The 23,648-nt window shown below is 39.9% G+C and overlaps 1 protein-coding gene across 2 annotated transcripts in view; it reads left to right on the top strand.

Annotated features, from left to right (window-relative positions):
• Window positions 1-23,648, top strand: part of kank2 (KN motif and ankyrin repeat domains 2) — a 37,733-nt gene extending 14,085 nt beyond the window's left edge. For both annotated transcript variants that reach the window (XM_079834577.1, XM_079834576.1), the window contains exons 3-13: window positions 9,014-9,076; window positions 9,294-10,679; window positions 11,229-11,441; window positions 11,539-11,644; window positions 14,739-15,467; window positions 15,556-15,643; window positions 16,539-16,758; window positions 18,310-18,452; window positions 18,543-18,743; window positions 21,138-21,236; window positions 21,337-23,648. In XM_079834577.1, the coding sequence (XP_079690703.1) occupies window positions 9,031-9,076; window positions 9,294-10,679; window positions 11,229-11,441; window positions 11,539-11,644; window positions 14,739-15,467; window positions 15,556-15,643; window positions 16,539-16,758; window positions 18,310-18,452; window positions 18,543-18,743; window positions 21,138-21,236; window positions 21,337-21,393 (3,288 nt within the window). In that variant the 5' untranslated portion in view covers window positions 9,014-9,030 and the 3' untranslated portion in view covers window positions 21,394-23,648. The remainder of the gene's footprint in view (window positions 1-9,013; window positions 9,077-9,293; window positions 10,680-11,228; window positions 11,442-11,538; window positions 11,645-14,738; window positions 15,468-15,555; window positions 15,644-16,538; window positions 16,759-18,309; window positions 18,453-18,542; window positions 18,744-21,137; window positions 21,237-21,336) is intronic.

A 23,648-nucleotide genomic window follows, 5' to 3' on the forward strand; every position in this document is an offset into this window, starting at 1 on the left:
AACTTAATTTTAGCGGGAGCGGGACATAATATTGCAAATTTCTACAGTGAGTAATTTAACTCTAACTGCTGTCTTTAGACAAGATACAAATTACTCAAGCGGCTCCCTTGAGTTTAAGGAGTCAATTTAGTGCTGGTTTGTAGATAAGGATCCCAAATTCCACGTCATAGCCAAGAAAAATGAAGCAGCTTGTTGCAAACCGAACTTGAAATTCACACAGTGATAAAGGGACCTTTTGAAGCATCAAAACCAAACGCCCCTTAATGTTTATCCGTTCCACAGAATGCTCGCTTGAGTGAAACTAATGGCCAGATATTCTCCTTGACATGTTTTCATAATATGAAACAAGCTTTGAGGAATTCTGTTTTCCAGACTCAGCGAACATGGCAAAATCACTCCTACTATCCACCAAATGTAGGCCGATGTAAGATTTCCCTACATCCTCTTTCCCTTGATTGCTAATCTTAATAATGTGGCGGTGGGTGGGGGAGACCCTGGTGGCAGGAGATGTCAGCTTCCTCTGCTCTGGAATGTAAAGCGAGGGAAGTTGGGAGAGAGGTATGGAGAAAGGGGCATGGGTTTAGGGCAACACATTCCTTCTGGAGGAGGGTAGAGATCAGCATGCCACTGAGAAATGGCAGGGCGCTGCTGGGAAGGGGGGCACACTGTGCTCTGTTCACCGTCATCTCAATGAGACACTGTTTATGAGCAGACAAAGAGGGAGGAAGGTCACCGCCACACATGCACGCATGCCTCTGCACAGTAGTAGCTGGTGCAGCCCTGTTCTTCGGCAGGAGAGGGTGAATGTGGTGGGCTGGAGAAGGGGATTGTTTGGGAGCATAAGGCACAGCGCTGAAACGACAAGTCAAGAAACTAGGTTTCGACATTGACTGACTGACTTAATGTAATGTGAATGGCCCTGCGGAAAATGTGCCTTCATATAATGCTTACACTTTCCTCGCCATTGACAGAAATTTCCATAATTTATGACATTTTTCAGGTAGAGGGCGCTATGACACATCTTCTGAAAGAGTACTGAATCTCCTGATCAAAACACAGGCGAAAAAGAAGCAGAAACTAATGATAGCATATGTAATCATATGCATATGTAAACTAATGCAATCATCAACATTAAACAGCATATAAACCAACCCTCTCCATTGACTTTGTATTGCGTGAAGCTGCCTCCTTATCATTCCTGACTTATAACAAAAAACAGAACAATGTTAAAAGCTGCTGTGTGACAGGGTGTATAGCAAACAAGCTAAAAAAAATCCAGAACTAAGTTTTTATAAGTTGTTGACCTAAAAAAAGAGTGTTTAGGAACACAAAAGTGTCATATTACTCTGAGGACTACGCCCACTGGAGGGGAATGTCATCAGCTACAGGATATGCTAAAAAATAAAAAATAACATTCATTATTTTTAACCATGTCAAGGGATTATTTCACCACCCTATGTGAATCTGAGAGGCACATGTAGGCACACTGAGTGTCAGGGACCCACAATTTACCCATTCTTCCTGCTGATACGTCATGTCTTATTGCCTGTATCTACTTTTGTCTCCTTAAAAGCTGGCTTTTATGGGTCGTAGCTTATAAAAATGTAATTCTGTGTTTTTTAGCTTGTTTGCTGTACACCCTATCACACAGCAGCTTTTAGGCATTGTTCTGTCTTTTGTTAGAAGCAAGAAATGACAAGGAGGCAGCTTCACGCAATACAAAGGCTGCGTCCGTAAACCTAGGCAGCTGACTTGTTGCCTCGCTGCCTTATCAGACAATGACTTGTAAGTCAGCGTTTGTGCATGAAGGCACCTCACAAAATTTTCGGCACTTCTAAGGCAGTGTAACAGTTTAATGATCCACAGCTAAATAGAGAGAGCTTTGGTGAGATCTAAACACATATTTAATTTCTACATTAGTAATTTCTCGCTAGAAATGACATCAGAAGTGGAAAATGTTGGTCAAAAATTTACATTTACACACTAACTGACCAGCAAACGCAACTTTCGGACGGCATCTTTTTTTCCCAGCTCAACAGTCACAGAATAGAACGCACAGGATTGTGGGATATCAAAGGCAGCGAAGGATACATTTATGCTGCATTCAAAAATCAATCAGATGAAGGTATATCTCAGGAGACATTCGGACGTGCCTTGATGCCTTCCTACCTTGAAATGTGTCCTCCGAAGGAGGAAAAAACTTTTTCCAGGTTTCGGACACATCCAAAGTCAATGGAGAGGATTGGATTGTTCCCTCCCCGGTGTGGGTGTGGCCTAAATGCGCTCTGTCTCTATAGGACTGTGAAGCTTTGGTTTTTGTTGATGGACTCAATCTACTCCATCTGTGTTTTGATCATGATTCTGAATCTGATTTGGACGTAGTCTTTGACAAAAACACGTTTTTCTCACGTTTTTGCTCAAAATGTTGTTGTTTTTTTATTAAAGCTACACTGTGTGATATTTTCCCCCATCTAGCGGTGAAAAGGTATATGACCATCCAGTGAATATTAGTTTCTGTTCCTCTCAAATCCGATTTCGTTTGAACTCCTACGGTGGCCGATTTAGTCCAAGATTAACATGGCTTCCAGTTCGACCTCGTCCACATTCGACACGGTGCCATCGAGTGTTAAAACGCGAAAGGCGAAGCTTGAATTTACCGGTATGTCCCTCTTTGGCTAATGTACTTTCAAGATGGAGGGGCAACATGGCGACTTGCATTCGAACCCCTCACCCGTATGTATTTTCAATGGCATATTATAAACTTACGAGAATACTTTATTACTTGAAAGAAGTAAATATACATTAATGAGCACATATATTTTTGAAAGAACTAAGTGTTTTTAGCTAAGAATAAACTAAAAAAGTTACACAGTGTAGCTTTAAACTTACCCATATTCAAGTGTTGATATAAAAAAGAATGCTAGAATAACTTTTTTTTTCTTTTTCTTTTGATATATTGTGTGTTCAGATATTCATACAACAGAATATTCTGGGGACCATGAAAATGTTGTAAAACGATCAGTGATGGCGGTGCCTGGCAACTTTGTTTAAAAACGCTGCTGGGGAAAGAGTTAAGGAGTTGTGTGATTGGTTTCCAAATGTGTTGCTATGTGGTTGCTAATGTGTTTTAAGTGGTTTGAAGTGTGTTGTTGGGCTGCAGTTTTCTGGATGGTTGCTAGAGCATTGATATGTGGCTGATAAAGTGTGTTTGCTATTAGCATGTTGCTATGTGTATACTAGATAGGGCTGAAGGATTCATCGAAATAAAAATTAAATTGTGATATTGGCTAAGTGTGATTTATCAAATCGCAAAGGCTGCGATTAAATAAAATAAATGTATGCACAGCGCGTTTCAGAGCGAAGCGCAGCACTGTTCATTTACACACGTGTAGCTCATTTTTTATTTTACAAATCTTAACTCTAAATATGAACGATAGTAATAGAGATATAATAGTACAGCAGAGAAATAAGACTGAGAGACAGGTTGGAGGAGAGCAAGAGTTTTTATGACATAGTGAAAGAGACAGAGAAGTCTGTAGGGCTGGATGTTTGTCATGCTCTGTGCCTTTACTGGAGTCTCTAATTATGGCTCATCAGCACTCACTGTCAGCACTCACCACAGCACTGATATTCACTTTTCACACGTACACACACACAAATGTGTTTGTGTGTTGACACACACACTAACATTCACAAGCGTACTCAACATTCATCTGTGGCTGTGGCAGGGGAATGAAAAACCCACTAATTAAGATGCTATTGACTTGATGTCAGTGTACCTTCGGATCATTTGTTTTCTCGTTTTTTTGTCTTCAAAATGGCAGAAACCCTTCATTTATCACATATTTGACCCTTCTCATGAACATGATTATTTTTTTTTCATATTTACATTTTCATTTTCATCTTACCAAATGGATAAACAGCTTAAATATTCGATCTCTACATGGGTCGGAATTAAATGCCCCATTCCACTGATTGGTCAACTAAACGTAAAACTGTGTCGTCGTCCATTGTTCCTTAGCCTGGATGCCAGCCGAACGTAGCCCCGCCCACAACATTTTTACTCGGGCAGTTCGGTCTGGACTTGATCCATAGAGAAGTAATTATGCCCAAACAGAAACTGTTCGGACCAATGAAATTGTCAGGGCGGGCTTTAGACGATGATGGACAGATGATCAACATTAACGTAATCATCCACGTCATCAAAGACGCTTGGGTTGAATTTGTTCTAATCCTAAACGGAGAACTTGTTCGTATATGCATTCACCTTTACTATTTCTCTGAGAAATGATGATCGTGTTGTTAAGTACTCTGTGTATCCTTAAATTCTTTTTTTACAACACTGGCAAAGATCGTTTACACTCATCTTCTTCTTCTAACGTTAGGCTACTTATTCCAGCGTGCGTGCAGACAGGGTTGCCAAGTTTTTACAACAAAACCCGCCCAATTGCTAACGTTCCTCAAAACTAGCCAAAAACAAGCCCAATAGCTTTCCAGGGGGGTTCTCCGGGAAAAAAGGCATTTGGGGGGTAAAATATGTGTTATTTTGGCAGGGCTGGCAGCTAAAAATCGCATTCCTGGGTCTGTATATCACATAATTGGGGTCGCTTCAACCCGCGGACATGGCAACACTGTGCAGTTGAGTTCTGTTGACATTTGACAACTAACGTTATGCGTCGCTCCGTTGCTCTGATTGGTTGTAGGTCTATCCAATTGAGGTCTTTCCTGGTTCGGTTGAAACACGCCCCATAATCACAGCCCAACGGAGCAGAATCAGACTCATATTCTGACTAGAATTGAGTATGACGACGTCAGGCTAATTGTTCCTCAATTTCACACAACAAAATAATAGTCATCTGCTGCTACAGTTCTACAGATTATTAAAGCTTTTATTGCAACTACATTTCATCTCTTTCTCGTCAAACAACCATAATAACTAATGGCTTGGACCAAACTGTACCGGCGGGGCAGAGCCTAAGCAGGGCTTTCTTCTCTGTAGGTATAAATTCAGCTACGCATGCCGTGAAATATTAGTTTATCTAATAAATGTTCATTTACTTCGCATCTTGACACACAACTACCCCTAACTTACATATTTGGAACACTTATTTAACTGACCAACTGTCAAAATCTATGTGGCAAAGCCGTGCAATGTATTACGATAAATTAACCCTGGTTTTCCTACAAAACCAAAGAAAACATGGCTGATGAAGGCAGTCCCAATTCGAAGGCATTTTTAAATGCAGCCTCCAAATGCGTCCTTCCTTTCCCGTGAAATGAAGGATACAACAGATGGATTTTTTATGACCTTGTCAACCCCAGAATTCATTGCGTGCCAGTGACGACAGGATACTCCGGCTAGACCGTCCCATTTAACAATGCTCGTTCCGACCTTCGTGGCATTCAAAGGATGCAGCCTCTGAATTGGGACAGCTTATATGGCCATTGAATCCCTCATTCAACCGATTCGTTCAAAGACTCAGAGTCATTCAGGAATTAAACACTATTCTGTGTGCCTGTATGCTGCGAGTCAGTCGCACAATGGTTCTGTGGCTTTGCTTTGGAAACGCACCATTTTGAGTGACATAAATTAATATTCAGTATTAATTGAATAAACTCAGTGTATTGCCTAAAGCAAAAGCTACGACTGCTGCATTGAGTGCTAGTTTGCACTTCACTACAATGTAAATGCATTCGCTCCGCACTGTCCACACAAGTTTTGAGAGTTGGCCGACTAAATAAAACAATTGGTGTGCCAAATAAGTAGATTAATGTGGGAGCAGATGCGAGGTACATTCATATTTACGAAATAAACACCTATAATAGTGTATTTCTCTGGCATGCATAGTTAGCCATAGTGAACCTATACATCTACAGAGAAGAAAGCCCTGCTTAGGCTCTGCCTGTATACAGTGCCAAGCCATTAGCTCTACTTGTTTTTTAATGAGAAATAGATTAAATGTACTTCCAATAAACACTTTAAGAATCAGTACAACTGTAGCAGCGGATGACTATTATTCTGTTGCACGAAACTGGGGAACAACTGATGACAACAGAGTTTTATGTTTGGTTGACCAATCAGTGGAAAGGGTGCATAATATAGAGATATTATTCAAGGTGTTTATCCATATTGGTTTTATTGTGTATCCATTTGGTGAATTAGAACAAAGCGTGATGAAAATGAAAATATGAAAAAACAACAACATGAAATTAGTTTTTTATGTTCATGAGAATGGTTGAATATGTGATAAATACACTTTGTGGTTTTTCTGTTTGAAGACAAAAACAAGAAAACAAATTATCTGAAGGTACACGGAACATCTCTGCATGTTTTAATAAAATCTTAATTGACTGGTTTTATTTATGTCAGGATTAATATTTAACATCACTCAATAAACTTAATACATGAATTTAAACCAACAATTAAATCAGCCATAAATAGCTCTTTAAAATGTTCGTTAACCGTAAAGGTGCAGTTAAAAAAAAAAACAACAAAAAAAACATTTTATATATACTTTTTTTGGTACTGAAATATTTAGGTTTTTTTTAAATACAGGAATTGTATATGGGAATATTAAGGGCAAGATATTGAATGATATGATTTTATTATTGAATAAGATTTTTTTTTTTTTTCATAATTCAGTGCATAATTGATATTAATATAAATGTTTAAAATGCACTTTTGCCATAGACATCTCATGTTTTCCAAAAATTATAGCTTCTCATCAATCATTCAACCCTTTGAAACTCTACTTCACTGAAAATACATGGTTGCATTGGAAAAATGTTATCACTGAAATGATCCCACATGACTGATCACATGCTGATACGTTTTAAAATTATGCAGGTGAAACTGCAGTGAAAACTAGTAGTTGCTTTCAACATATTAGCCCTGAATAATATAGATATAATAGAAATAAGAGAAAACAAATACAACAGGCACAACATCTGAAACAGCCGAGAGGTCTGTTAAATGAGTGGGATTTCAAGTGTAAGAAAGTGAGCGAAAGCACACAGGATGGATAGTGGGCAAAAGAGCTAATTTTGTCGACTTAAGGTCTACAAAATACCAAATCAGTTCAGTCAGTTTCCGTATGCGTATGCCCTACTTTTCCCCTGAAACAGGCAAGAACATAAACAGACTGAGAGGGTCATGAGATTAGACAGAAGGGAAGGATTTGTGCGAGGCAGCAAGGGAGAAGCAATTTCCCATTATGAACCGAAATGACTGAGCAGTCAGCAGTTCTCTTTGTGAAGCCCAATTCTGTGGTCCGTGGAGAAGACCTTATGGTCTAAAATGTTGTTAATGTTAGGAACAGAGATAGCCCATGGCACTGCCAGTGCTAGAGATTGCTAAAGCATACAGTACCACAACCCCCACTAACTAATGACCTAGAAAGTTAATTTTTGGCAAAAAGGCACATTAGCTGAAAACGAGTGGAAAAAGAGAGCAGTCTGAAAGCACAAGACATAAAGAACCAGATGAAAATAGTGAAAAAACGGTTAAAGAAAGACCTATACATGTAATGCATCGGTTCCATTTTATCTAATTGATTTAAGGCTGACTTCCTTTTTTCAGTTGAAATGGGCAACTGAGAGAGCGGAAGAAGAAAGAGCCGGCAGAGGTCAGCTGCTATCTCCTGATCATCAGCTGACAAAGTGAGGAAAAATAAGGGAGAGAAAGGGAGATCAAAATCATGGAAAAAGTGTGGGAGAGAAAGGCAGAGCAATAGTGCCTGTGTCTGTGTTTTTTACAGTACCTCAATTCTGAGAATCACAGAGAGCGTATTCAGAAGATTCCTAATAAGGCTGTAACTAGATGCTCTTTCTCCTGTTGTCGCCTGCCAGAGAACTTTCCCCTCTTTTTCCCCTCTCCTCCAAACAAGAGAACTAGAAACAAACAGAAACTGAATAGTCTAAAGCCCAAAGTATACTTAGTTTTTTTTTTTTATATGTATGCTAGCATATGCATACGGTTAAACATGTAGCCTTTCAAAGTATGGCGACACATGCGCTCTAGAAAGTTTCATCTTTGTCCAGTGTCTGCACGATTTTTCTCCAGAAGTTATGACCGATAAAAATGTCTTTGCGTTCTTTTAAACTAAAGCGCTTGTCACTGCGGGCATGTGTTGTTATTGCAGTCTTCGGTATTTTGTTGTTGTTGTTGTTGTTACGTCTCGTTAGTTTCGTTTTCTACTGTGAAACAACGGCCTGGGCCAGTGTTGGCACCTTGTGGAACAACTGATTTTGTGCAAAGCAAATTCATGCGCGACCTGGCGAACAAGTATGGTGCGATTTACAAAAATTGGGCAGTGCACACACAGTATGCACATACTATTCTGGTGATGAAATTTGCTTAAAAACTGTTGAGGCTTAACTTTGGTAGAGGATAAAGCAGGGGACTAATTACAGGTAGTTTGACCACCCCCCTCAAAACAAAACGTTTGTGTGAGGTCTTAAAAGTACATATTCAAGTCAGTGTTAATTCTAAAATCTAGATATTTCCCTATTCTCAAAATTTCTCAGTTTCCAATCTAACACATCTTACAAAGGTAACTGAATGAACTTGAACTTTTCCCCTGCTGGGTTGCGGAGTATATTTGGACGCAGCTGCTTAATATCTGATTTAAAGTCGTCATGAAGCAAAAGTTTCACTAGTCTTTTCTTCCCTATTGTGACATATATCCGAGTAAAACAAACGATGATGGGACAGGATTTTGTCCATCAGTAATTGATTGTATTGTTGCTGTTTGGTATTGCTCATGTGGGTGACAGGTTGCTGGAGGGGAAATGTTATTGTCCCGCACTTGCACCGGTGAACATGTCATCATCAAGTTCAGGAAGGCACATGAAATAAAAAATAATGACGTGCATGGATAAATCATTCATTATAAGTACTGCAATATTCCATTAAAAAGGGGTCAATTTTAATTTCATGGTGACTTTAAAGATTTTTGAGTAATGGGAATCATGAGTTCAATGGGAAAATACTTACAATATCTTTCTTATCCAGGAGAGATTGGCTGGTGAATGACAATCATGGCTCAGGTGCTTCATATGGACTCCAGTTTTCCTGGTAAGGTCCCATTTTTAAGTTGGATACTGCACATAATGTAATGTTTATATATTGTGATTCTATTATCCTTTCCCTAGTTCATCTGCACTTAAGAGACCAACTAGTATAGTAAATCCTTGATCTGATCATGGCGTAAAGTTTATTCTTCTTCCTGTTGTCTGATTCTGAGATTAGACTAAGATTTCCTGCAGTTTAAAGTTGTTTCCTCTGTCCTTAGGGAAGATTAACCCCCCGGCGCCCCCCTCCTTGCATGGAAAGGACCAAGAGGCTCCATACTCAGTAGAGACCCCCTACGGCTACCGTCTGGACCTGGACTTCCTTAAGTATGTCAATGATATTGAGAAAGGCAACACGATTAAGAAAGTTCCAGTGCAGCGGCGCCCACGTTACGGCTCACTTCCACGTGGCTATGGCTACACAGGCTCCTGGTGGACCTCCACTGAGTCGCTGTGCTCCAACGCCAGCATGGACAGCCGCCACTCGTCATACTCCTACTGTGCGCCAGGCTTCCACAGCTCACAGCGGCCCAACTTCAGTACGGCACGTGTGGAGAAGACCTTGCTGGATGCTCGCCGCAAGCTGGAGGAGGAAAAGGACGGCCGTCGTTTCTCAAACCTGGGCAGCATGCACAGTAGTGTTGGTGGCTCCAACAGCTCCCTGTCCAGTGCGCATAGCTTCAATCGTGCCCAGGGAGGTGGCTCCTATACGCCAATGAGCTCTGGTTTGTCTACACCCGTCTCACCAACCCCTGCCCATCTGCAGCATGTACGGGAGCAGATGGCCGTGGCCCTGCGGAAGATCCGGGAGCTGGAAGAGCAGGTAAAGACCATCCCGGTGCTGCAAGTGAAGATCTCCGTGCTTCAGGAGGAGAAGAGGCAGCTCAGTGTGCAACTAAAGAGCCAGAAGTTCCTGGGCCACACGCTGGGGTTCAGTCGGAGCCGTCCACGAGGAGAGCTTTACATCGACATACCCGAGGAGGAGGCAGGAAACGGGGCAGGAGCCACAAACAGAGCCACAGGGAGTCTTTCGCCTACCACTCCGGGCTCCCTCCAGGACTCAGGATGTGAAATCGAGGAGACGGTAATTGTCGGTGGAGCTCGTCCGGGGGCAAGGCGGGAGGTGCGAACCATTGGTGTGGGGCCTGAGGCGGAAGAAAGGGGTTATCGTCAAGTAGGTGTAGGGGTGCGTGAGGAAGACTTGGGGCTTCTGCCTGAAACTGAAGCCCTCAAGACTAAGGTGGGGCTTTTAGAAGTTCAGCTGAGGAAAACAATGCAGGAGCTACAGAGCGCCCAGCAGCAAGTCGAAGTGGCTCAGAGAGAGAGGCAGGCTCTTTCCCCTCAGGTAGACCATGCAGTGAGAGCCACTAGTCTCGGCTGGCAGGAGCAGCAGGGTCAGGCTGGTGCCGGCCTGCACACTGTTGTCAGTTTTACCCAGCAACCTCATCAGCAGAGAACCGTGGGCATCCAAGTGTACACGCTGGAGCAGCCCACAGTGGTGGGTGTGGGGAAGCTACTAAGAGCCCAGAGTTGCAGTTCTCCCGCTCAGCCTGTGCCAGCACCGGACGGGTTCCACAGAAGACATGCAGAGTCACCACCAGCAGAGGGTGTGTATTAAATGGCATCCAAATATGCATTCACATACTGAAAACAACAAGCACGACATATGTAATTAGAAACTTTCTGGTGCCATTTCAACTATTTAAGGAATAGTTCACCATTTACTCACATTCATGACGTTCTAAACTGATTGACTGTTCGATTTCTTCCATGAAACATAAAAGGAGGCTGAATATTTTTGTTTCTCTTTCCTGCACAATGAAAGTAAATTGGGACAGAAACTGTGAAATTACAAAGAAAGCATCATAAAAGCACCATGAAAGTGGCCAATACTACTTATTCCTTATATTAGTGTTCTGACACCATACGTTAGCTTTGCTAGTCAGCTACCTATATTCAGGCGACCTATATTTGCTATCTACAGTATATTCAGATATGCAAGACACAATGTTAATTTAGGCTTGAAAATAGGAGCATGGATATTCTGCCTTTTTTCTCTCTTTTTTTGTGTTCCACTGATCAAACAATAATCCCTTAAATCCCTTAAATTATTTTAGCAGCTGTGCCAATTTAGACTGTTTCTGTTTTGTCCTCAGAATTACCACGTGAGTTTCCCATTGCAATAAGCTCTAAGCAGGTGCGGGAGGTCTTGAGAAGTGAAGTGTCCAAATCAGTTCCAGTGACCAACCAGGCAACCGCTATGGAGACAAAGTGCAGCCAAGGTGCTGGTGTCTGCCAACGGCTAAATGAGGGAGAGATTTACCAGCAACCAGCAGAAGAAGCCATCCAAATCGATCCATCAAAACCAGGTTCGCTTGGAGTAACTGGTGATAAGAATTAATCATACACCTTCCAAATATTTGAACCAGCGATTCTCACACTGTCGACTTTATTTGTATTGTCCAGCCTCTCCTCAGTCCACACTGAGGTCAATCATGAAGAGAAAGGCTGATGGGGAACCTGGCTCTCCGTCCACTAAAAAGAACTTGCAGTTCATAGGAGTCAATGGAGGGTAAATACAGAATTATGCTCATTAAATAAATGATAGGATATGTTGCAGTTGTTTGTGTTTTAACAGTATTAGCACTTAACTCTCTATTCTTCTAAATCACATTTTGTGACATTGGTTCAACTTTGGTTTTTAATTTGGAAGAACGATATGGCTTTAAAAAATGAAAAGAATAACCACTTTCCCTTTAATAATAAACATAATGGGCTCTGACCAGGGCCGTGCAGAGAGTTCTTCATGGGCAGGGGCTCAAATGTAAAAAAGGGGCAAAAATATATATATATTTATTTATTACATGCTCATCAAGCCTGCATTTATTTAATCAAAAATACAGAAAAAACAGTAGCCTAATATTGTGAAATTTTATTACATTATATTCTTTTTAACTTTTTATTAATCAAAGAATCTTGAAAAGAGTATCACAGTTTCCATCATTGACATTAAATCCTCATATTAGAATGATTTCTGAATGATCATGTGACACTGAAGAGTGGAGTAATGATGCTGAAAATCCAGCAGTGATCACAGGAATAAATTATATTTTAAATTATTTTAAAATAGAAAACCATTATTTTAATAATATTTCACAATATTGTTGTTTTTTATCAATGCAGGCTTGATGAACATAAGAGAGTTCTTTCATAATGCTGCATAATATTCAAAAATGGTAATATAGCTAATAAAGTCCTTTCACGTAACCATGTCGCCAGCCTACACTTCACATAATAGGCCTGTAGGTGCCGGTGGCACTTGGGTTTTGTTAACTTTGATAGTTTCATGAAATAGTAGACGGTGTATCAATATACATAAATACAAGTGAATTTAACACTTACCATTAATGCGACTTTTCCTGCTTTATGGTTTTGTTTGTTGTCAGTTAAAATCCATTTTGTCAGTGATGCAATTTATAAAATGAAACAAACCGCAGGAAATCGTTCCACAAACGTTAGTTCGTCTGTCCATGTAATTTTCAACCGATTTATAAATAAGAACAGAAAATTACCGCTTCACATCGCCCAATGGAATTTGAACTTGCTTTGCCAGATCACGATTGGTTGGTGTATATACATGACAAACGGGCATTGGTGAATTGTGTAATACTTTAAAATATATAATATATAGATTTGTAATTAAATCAACACATTAGCTCTGATTATGGATGAAAAAAAAAAAAAAATTGGTTTATTTTTTCCCGCGAGGCCACACACTCTCTGAAAGGACCATATTTGGCTCGAGAGCCGTTTCCGAACAGTGGAAAATAAGCAGTCAATCAAAACGCACGCGACCCATAGCAACGCGTTATGACAACGCCTCAACAGAAATTGTCCGACTTTTGAGCCGTTCGTTACTATTGTATACATTGTCATGTTATAATAATCACATTTATTTAGTTTTATTGACCACGATATTATCATTGATATTTGTCTGAGAGGGGCACTTTTGATTCATTTTGAAAAAGGGCAGGGGCTCGAGCACCCAAAGCCCCCACTCCCCCCCCCCCCTGCACATGCCTGGCTCTGACGTGTTTTTCACATCCAGTGCCACGTTGCTTAAATAGCAAATGCACTCGCGGTCATCTGTTCGCCCATGGGCAGGCTGGTCTGAAAACGAGGTGTGTTCAGCCGCATTGTTGGCGAGTTGCCATTTTGAGGTAACTGCCCAGCCAACACACCCATGTGGGGCCCAAAGGGGTTGCAAATGGGCTGATATCTGGGGCCCACCTGGGCTACCCAACTGAGACCCAGCTAATTTTGACCTCAGTTTCCACGGAGGGCCCACATGGGTTAGCCCAGATGGGTTGATGATGGGCTCATACCGGGCCCATATGGGTAACCCAGGTTAGTGGATTGCATGTAATGTTTGTATTTAGGGGTTTACTGTAAAATAAGATAACCCACTCAGAAAATATGGTAGCCCATATTATATACTTGTTGTGGCCCATAAGAGCCCTACATAACACCTATCTGGGTCTCATCATCAACCCATATGGGCAGACCCATGTAGGCCCCAAATGGGTACTACCTGGGTTACCCATATGGGCCCGGTTTGAGCCCATCAAGAGACCCATCATCAACCCATCCGGGCTAACCCATGTGGGGCCTCCATGGAAACTGAGGACAAAATTAGCTGGGTCCCAGATATCAGCCCATTTGCAACCCTTTGGGCCCTACATGGGTGTGTTGGCTGGGAGCGCAGCTGGGTTTGCCCATGTGGGACCTACCTAGTTGACCCAAGTGGGCCCCATATAAGATGCCCATTTTGAGCCCATACCCACTCTGTACCCCTGTAGCCCATGTTTAACCCATGTGGGCCCCACATACACATGTTGGCTGGGTGAAAACAACTGCAGTATTTTTGTGTTATTTAAAGATTAGATTTAGATTCAGATTAAATATTAAAAATAAAACGATTCCTCTCTGGAGAAGTCTCTTCAGTCTTTCGGCTTGCAAATTCCTCCATGTAAATAGCGAATCAGCCATGGTGCAAGTGCAACTGGCTTTTAAAGGGAATGGGAGATGAGACTCTGATTGGTGTATTGCACGTTACGCCCAAAAAAACACCCATTACTCATTAGGAGACTATGTGCAACCCTTTTAGACCATGCGGCTGGCGTGCCGACTGTTTTTTCGTCGTTAAACTAGCAAAAGTTGATTCGGACACCCTAAGTGCACCTGCGCCATGAGCTTCAGACCATGCGCTCAGATTGTTAAAATATGGCCCAATGAGTACTATCATTGTTTTCATTGACGTGCAACCTGTACATATGTATTAACATCTCAAGAAACGTGTTTTAGTGGTTCATGGTGCTTTAAGAATGATTGATATTTCTCTAAAAAGATTGGGGGGGTTTTAGCATACCATGTGAATAGACTTTTTTGTGGATAATTTAATGTGGATGTGCTATTGACTCATGGTTTTTGGAACTTCATACTTTATAAGAAGTTTTAGATTTTTTGCCTTGCAACACTTTTGTTTCCATCAGGAACTACACATCTAGTTTAAATGATCTATTTAGGATCCATTTCATAAGATCAGAGGGTTTTATGTGAGTATTTTGCCACAATCTAGTATAAAACAGCACTATTATTCTCTGCAGGTACGAGTCGACATCCTCTGAAGAAAGCAGCTCGGAAAGTTCAGAAGATGAGAGCGATGCAAGCGAATACCACGAGGCTACAGAGAAACTGCCAGAATCTGTGGCACAGCCGTCTCTGGTGACCTCCTGTAGCCTTCAGCCCATCTCTCAGACAGCAGCTGCCCAAACACCTCCGCACAGCACTGCCCAGCCACCAGCCAATCACACTGCAGCACAGCAAAGCACCAGCCAATCACATGACACAGATGCAGCTACCCAGCAACAGGTCACCCAGTCACCAGCGACAGAGGCAGAGGCAGACATACAGCATTGTGTAAGCCAATCGTCAGTGACCGCCACGGCTCATCTGGAGGGTGTCGTTCAGTCCACAGAGGCCAAATGCGCTTTCCAAGGGCATACCTCTGAAAGCACTGCCGTTTCTCTCGAACAAAACCCTGTCCAGTTTTCATCCACCAGCATCGCAGTGCAGCAATCCAAAGCCACTGATTCAAATGTCCAGCCAGAAGTGTCAGACCTCGCTGCTCAACAGACGACCACTCAGTCACAATCAGCCGGTGCCAAACCTCAGCAAGATGTTAGCCAATCAAAAACTGCTGACCCCACCTGCCAACAAGGAGCGACGCATTCACAATCTACTGATGCCTCAGCAAAACAGGACATAGCCATATCCTCAGCCCCTGATACAGCGGCAAATACAAGCACCACCCTCACTATTAAACAAGCAAGCAGGTAGTTTGACTCAAATCAGTGACACAAGCAGTTATGAGATTCACTGTTGATTTATATCAATTGGCAAGCATTTTCTCCTTCTTTTCAGGCTGGAATTGAGTGGCAGTCTCATGACAGCTCTCCACACCTTGCAGAAGGCCCTCAGTGAACCAAATGCATTTAGCCATCAAGATGCGGTATGTTTATCAGTTGTGTTTTTATGATTATAAATGGTCGGTGCCGTAGTTCATATCTTCAAGATATATTAAAGGTAGTTTTAAAAGTTTGAAAGTAAAGTATGTAATTATTTGGCTTGGAAACTTTCTGATTTCCACGACGTGAATCGTAGAATCCAGTCATAAAAAATTTATTTACAGTATAAAAATGTGGTTTAACTTGAAGGAATTGTGACATTACTACTACTTACCAATGTAACAATCATAATAATGATAATATTAAAAATTATTTAAATCTATTATTATTATATCACACAATTATCTTCCCTGTTTTCATTTTAACAGTAAATCTCTTTTGTGCTGAACTTTGTTTGCCAAATATAGGAATTCAATTTTCATTGGATTTACATTTTAAAAGATGAATTAAATTATGCCTTCATTTGATTACCACCCTTTTCTGCGAATACATGTTTTATTAAATATATACCTCGAAAACTGGCTTATTGATGATTGGTGTGCTATTACATTTCTAATCACTCCGATTTACAGTTTTCATATAGCAGACCAAAGGACCATATGGCAGGCTGAAAACTCAAACATTTCTTATAAGAATATCATACAAATATCGGAATCAGAATATCATACAAACTTGAGTTTAGGCTCTTATGACTTTCAACTTCTCTCAATAACACCATAGCAACCACACATAGCACCATAGCAAATACTGTAGTTATTTTGACAGTCCTTCCAGCTCCAACATTGTATGAAAATTGTGCATGGACAATCCAAAAAATCTAGTTCTTTTTGCAGTTCCATTTGGTGCTACAGAAATGACACACTTGACCAATTGAACATGACCTGTTTATTGCAAGACATGGCTTTGAAAGTCCGTTTCTGTCTTCTCGTGTGTGGACAGAGGACGGCCTACACCAGCGTGCTGCAGGAGTGGCTCAGAGTGTCCTGTCATAAGGCTGCTGACACTGCAGTAGTCAAGGCATACATGGACACCTTTGCCTCCATTTCCCCGCAGCTAATGGAGTTTGTCATCAACATGGCTGACGGCAATGGAAACACAGCCCTGCACTACACTGTCTCTCATTCCAACTTCCCTGTAGTCAAACTACTGCTGGATACCGGTGAGTGACTCTCCTCATATCTCCGAGCAATGCAGCTGACTCGTGCTTTCAAACGTAGCGCACATGCTTTGTCACATTATGTCTTTTCTCTCCCAAGGCAGTGGATCTGTAGTTCCCAGCATTCTTCGCAATAGTACATTTAGGGATTAGGTGTCATTTTATGTGTTTTTCAGTAAAGGGAAAATTAACGTTTAAAGGGACACGCCAATTTTTTTGTAAAATAGGCTCATTTTCCAACTCCCATAGAGTTAAACAGTTGAGTTTTACCGTTTTTGAATCCCTTCAGCCGATCTCTGGGTCTGGCGATAGCACTTTTAGCATAGCTTAGCATAGATCATTGAATCTGATTAGACCGTTAGCATCTCGCTCAAAAATGACCAAAGACTTTTGATATTTTTCCTATTTAAAACTTGACACAAAGTTCCTTGATTATTACGCAGGAATGAGAGTATAGTTCCTAGCCATATCAACCTAGAAAATTGCAACTTTTCATTTTCCGTCGGTCTTAGTACACGATGTAACTACAGAAGAGTCAAGTTTTAAATAGGAAAAATATCTAAAGTCTTTGGTCATTTTTGAGTGAGATGCTAACGGTCTAATCAGATTCAATGATCTATGCTAAGCTATGCTAAAAGTGCCATCACCAGATCCGGAGATCGGCTGAATGGATTCAAAAACAGTAAAACTCAACTGTTTAACTCTAGGGGAGTTGAAAATGAGCCTATTTTCCAAAAAAAAGTGTTCCTTTAATGTCAGTTATGTTGGACGTTTAGAAGAGTTTCTGTAATGTTTTTGAATTTTGTAGATACCATTGTGCTGATGATTTATGATTTATGCTAATACCAGTCTTTCAATTAATAAAAAATAAATAAAATAAGTTTAATGTGTTTGCCTAATGTAATAAAGCTTAGTTAAACATGCTACTAGTAAATTAATTTGGCCTAAACCAGCTAAATTGTGTTGACTCAACTAAACTGATTTACTTTGAATTGAATAAATTATGTACCCTTACTTTGCATTCTTTTAGTGCAATTTGCAATATTTAATACACTACATAAAAAGTATCAATATTTCATTATTAATATTTCATATATAAGCTGGTTTACACTGCTTTAAATTAATTATAGACTATTTTTCTTTTGGTGTTCATTTGTTTTACAAATAGTTTTAAAAGAAGTCTCTTATGCTCATCAAGGCCGCATTTATTTGATCAAAAATACAGTAAAAAACAGTAATTTTGTGAAATATTATTACAATTTAAAATAACTGTTTTCTATGTTAATATATTTAAACATTTAGTTTATTCCTCTGATGGTAAAGCTGAATTTTCAGCATCATTACTCCAGCATTCAGTCTCACGTGATTCTTCAGAAAACATCAAATTAACGCATCCTTATAAAAGTATACATTTCTTTTTTTTTTTATTATCTTACTGACTCCCAACTTTTAAACAGTAGTGTATCTGTGGCCAAAAATATGCCCACACCTTTTATTTAGCATGTGACAGAGCTATATCTGTACCTCTTATTATCAGCTGTCCTTGTTTTGCAGGTCTCTGTAATGCTGACAAGCAGAACAAGGCTGGTTACACAGCTATCATGTTGACAGCTCTGGCTGCCTTCAACTCTGACAGTGACCTTCAAACCGTCCTACAGCTGCTCCGCACAGGCGACGTCAATGCCAAAGCCAGCCAGGTGCGCCCTCTTCTGGTCAATCAGTATACTTCAATATGTGTCAGACACTGTGTGATCTGTATTGTACTGATGCATGTGTGTGTGTGGTAGGCAGGGCAGACGGCACTGATGCTGGCGGTCAGTCATGGCAGAGGGGACATGGTGAAAGCTCTGCTATCCTGTGGAGCCCAGGTGAACCTGCGTGATGATGACGGCTCCACAGCGCTCATGTGTGCCTGCGAACACGGTCACGTGGATATTGTGCGGCAGCTGCTGTCTGTGCCAGGCTGTGATGCCACGCTCACTGATAATGTGATTATTTCTTTGTTTATCAAGCATAATGCCATCATTTTTGTTACCACCTTCATCCATTAAATTCTGTCTTTCTTTTATATCAATTTTGCATCTTAAATGTGGTATGCCATCAAGCATAGTCCTTTTCTATTTCTTAAAAAAAAAAAAAAATTTAAGCAGTTTCAATAAAATTACATATTTTTATATATTATAAAATTATTATAATATCTGAAAAATATATTTTTTTGCCAAATCAAAGTGCAAAAAATGTCATGGCCACCAGAATATTGTGTTGTATTAATATCTGAACATACATTATATAAAAAGAAATGACAGTATATATATATATATTCTAGCTTCATGCATTCTTTTTTTTATCAACACATGAATGTCTGTAATTTCCTTTTAAAAACAACAACAACAACATTTTGACACACACACACACACACACACACTACATAATGCCATTATCCAGGGCCGGCCCAAGCCCTTATGGGGGCCCTAAGCAGAATTTTATTCGGGGGCCCCTCAGTGCCACCAATACGATTGACTATTGTCAATTCTTGATCATTCGCACACCCAGTTTCAAGTTTAGTAGTTGTTAGCTGTGTTGCTTTCATCATGTCTGGCTGTAATGGTCTTACCCTTATACAGGTTTTAATTGTAACAGTATCAAACCCACAGGAGTGGTCAGGTATTAATATTCAAAGCCTTACTGTATTACAGTTCAGACTGGGATATATACTTTTTAAAAAAAAAGAAAAAAAATTGTAAGTAGTCTCTTATGCTGAATATGCTCACTTTTCCCCAGGATTCTTTGATGAATAGGAGGTTCAAAAGAACAGCATTTCTCTGAAATAGAAAACTTTCAAAAAATCCAAAACATTTTCACCATTGATAATAATCATAAAGGTTTCTTGAGCATCAAATCCTCATGTCATAATGAATTCTGAAGGATCATGTGACACTGAAGACTGGAGTAATGATGATAAATTCAGCTTTGATCACAGGAATAAATCACACTTTATTCACATATAAAACAGATGTTTTACATTATAATAATATTTCACAATATTACCGTTTTTACTGTATTTTTGATCAAATGAATGGATCCTTGGTGAGCAGAAGAGACTTCTTTTAAAAACAAGAAATGTTAATTTCTTTCAAACATTAAACAGAGCGATTATTTTGGCGGAAATAAAATTTTATTTTTTGCATTCCATTCGACTGTGTAGATAGAACCTTTTTATTTTCTAAATAAAAACGTCCAAAATATAGGCTACACGACTTATAATTCCAAGGGGACGATATAGCAGTTTGCAGAAAAACATTTATTGAGAAACTGGTAGCTATGCTGTACTCCGTACAAAACATGCAGCACGTCAGACAAGATATTCGCACTAAACCATAGCGCATTCTCAAATCCATCCATTCATAAAAAGGTAACCAGGCAACTGATGAGTAACGTTACGTTTTAGCGCTGGTTTTCTCGCACTTGGACTTTGAACCCTGGCTAACAAGCGAATAGTGTCTGGCCGATGGCGCCGCGAGCTCGTGCAGTGCTGTCAGAATCAATCCGTGCATATATTAGAAAACTTAACATTTTGCAGTTTATTTAGTAATTTTTTAAGGCCATTTCGCGATTTCAATCATCATGAAATAACATACTGCAAAAAGTCATTTCATGTGCTCTTGGGGCCCTAAGCAGCCGCTTCGCTTAGGCCTTGGGCCGGCTCTGCCGTTATCCCTGGATAAATTTCGATTCACACGTTTGTGTTGTGTACATTATATGAACTTGTGCACCGATTTCCAACAAAACAGACATTTGATGCGGTTTCACTCACCGCCTGCGGTTTCCACTCGTGACCGGGAACAAACAAACACACTTGCACAACTCCGTTGCTGCTCCGGAAAAACAAACTGCATCCATTGTTTCCTTAACGCTGGGTTACTTGGGAACAAGATTATCTTTAAACACATTTCTTTAGTGACATTGATTTTGTGGTATAAGAACAAAATGACAGCGCTGCCGACGGCTTCAGTATTCCAAACGAAGCTTGTTGATGGGCGTGCTTTTGCTCTCGCTCTGTTTGATGTGCGCGCATGCTCATCCGGGAGAAGAGCCCATACAAGGAATTTCGCCCTTTATGACGTCATACAGGGCCATACTGAAATTTTTTTTTTTTTTTTTTTTTTTTTGTGAATCCTGAAGGAGTGTATTTGGCACAGAAATACTCTGTCATGCGTCCAACTCGTTTTTTGAAATTTTGGCCATGTTTAGCATGATAATCCAACTCTTTAACAATGTCAATCGGTCGGAATGCATGGAATAGCATTCGACACCCCCTCCCCCTTTAACCTTTATATTTAGCTTTTATTAAATGTTGTTTATTTTCTGTTGCTGTTTTACAGGATGGCAGTACGGCTCTCTCCATTGCACTGGAGGCCAGTCAGAATGACATCGCCGTTCTTCTGTATGCGCACCTCAATTTTGCAAAGCCGCCTTCCCCTGTAAGTGTGCTTGCTCTGTTTTTACCTATAGCCAAAGTTACCCAATGTCAAAATAACCCTGCCCTGTGAGTTGAGTCACAAAGTTTTTCCTTTCCAACAGGTGTCACCAAAGTCTCCTATTCTGGGATCTTCTCCTCCCTCCTCTGAACTGAAGTAAATGGATGCCATGAATTAGATGTCACCTCTTCCAGCAAACGTTCCTCATCCATTCCACTGTCTGTTTGTGTGTGTGTGTGTGTGTGTGTGTGAGAGTTTTTGTGTGTTTGTGTACAGTATGTGTACCCACAATTTAGCATGTGCAACTTTTATAGATATAAAAATTGTGCACTCTTAAAAAGAAAACTAGCACTTGACGCCATCGGTCTTTATCTGTTGTTTTCTGTTCCTTTTGTAGCAGTTTCCGTCGTAAGCAAAAAAAAAGAGCTCATTTAAATACGAATAACAGCGTGTAAGAGCAATATCATTTATCTAGCTGTCCGTTTGTTGACATGAAACAAGTGTGTTACCATATACGGTCAAATTATATAAGTGCATTTACTTTTAACCACCCAGCAGCATTTAACAATCACCACGTCATACAGCAACTGATTACATTTATAAGAGCGTTGTGCAAACAACTAAAAAACGTTTATCTTGATCCAAGTGTCCTTTCACAGTTTTTACTATTCTCAGTAAATACGAAAAACGCATTCTGAGTTTCCACACCAGCTGTTTTCCGCACAATGTTTGATAGCTTTTACATGGTGATTTTCAATATTTGATTATACAGTGCAGTTGTCTCGCCCTACAACGGGAAACATGATGCTCCACTCCCTTCTCTTGGAGATTTGTAATACTATCTTTTACAGGTTACACTTGCTGTGATATTTTAGCATTTTTACTGAATGAATTCACACAGTGAGATGTCATCCTGTTTTAGACTTTAGACAGGTTCCCATTAGGTGAATGTGATTTCACCAAGTACAACATTTTCCTGGATCAACAGCCTTGTTGATCCAGGAACAACATTCCAATCAACCAATCAGATTTGAGGGATAGGTTTACAGTTAAAGGTGCTGTGTGTAATATTTTTGAGGATATAATGACAGAAATGCAATATAACATAACTATGTTTTCAGTGGTGTATAAAGATCTTACATAATGAACCGTTATGTTTTTATTACCTTAGAATAAGCCATTTCTATCTTCATACTCCCTTACAGTGAAATCGCTATTTTGCACCGCCATGTTTCTACAGTAGCCCTAAACGGACAAACAGGAAAGGACTGTTGTTTCAGTATCAGCAAAATATTTTGATCCAGGAACATGTATGTCTTAGAAAATCATGCCAACTGTATACAGGACCCGATAGATGAACGTGATTTCACAACATGTACCGGGATCAAGATCTTTATTGATCCAGGAACAACATTCCAATCAACCAATCAGATTTAAGTGACAAATTTCAAGTTTAGGCTTACAATTAGGGTTAGGTGCTTCTACATCGGTGTTATCACCTATCATCTCCTTCTGATTTATAGGGATAACTTATTGTTAGGGTAAGGACTGTGTTTTTGGACAGGAGTGTTGTTCCAGGATCAACAAGGTCTTACATGGCAAAATCACGGAGACCGTACAGGACCCGTTCTCATTACCACCCTAGATTTTGTTCACAGCTGATGCTGTATTAAGGTCTATTGAGATTGTACTTTGTTTACTCTGATTTGTGGAGGACTGCATGGTTTTGTCATTTTGTTAATATAAAAAATTATATTGAAGGTTTATTAAAGGGCTCTCCAAAAACAATATAGATATAAAATAATGTTGCAGAGCTAATACAATCTTTTTTTTTATTATTTCTGTTTTCTTGCAAATTACCAGTTGCAATGATACATAGCCAGTGAAGGAAATATGAAGGTACGTAAGGGGTTTTTTTAGTGGATGAGACCAGATGTGCACATATTGGTACTGGCACGTCGCTCATGCTTATAGCGTCCAGAATGTGGGGGGAAGGCTTGGTATTGTCTACAACGAATGTAAGATGTTTTCCAAAATGAAAATAATATATATTGTCTCCAAAGTTTTAGTGCAAAGACTATAGAATTTTTTTAAGCTTTTTAACCACACAAGTTGTTTGGATTTTAATATTTTAAATGGAAGAGTTTTGTTTCATTTGAGAGGTAGATTGAACCTTTTGGTTTACCCACACATGCTTTCTTATAACTAGTACCTAATTCGTTTTATACACTTTTGTATTTGTTTTATTTAACACTCTTTGGATATCTTCAAAAAAAATTGTAATATCTGTTCACAGCTTTGTATATCTTTTGGCACATTTGCCGGCCATGTACCTTTATGTAAAGTCCTCACATTTAAATTTGTTGGTTTGTTTCCCTAGTTTTTGGAAAAAATAAATTTAGATAGAAGGACGTG

This window comes from Gobio gobio, assembly GCF_949357685.1.
Source record: "Gobio gobio genome assembly, chromosome: 1".
Taxonomy (NCBI): Eukaryota; Metazoa; Chordata; class Actinopteri; order Cypriniformes; family Gobionidae; genus Gobio; species Gobio gobio.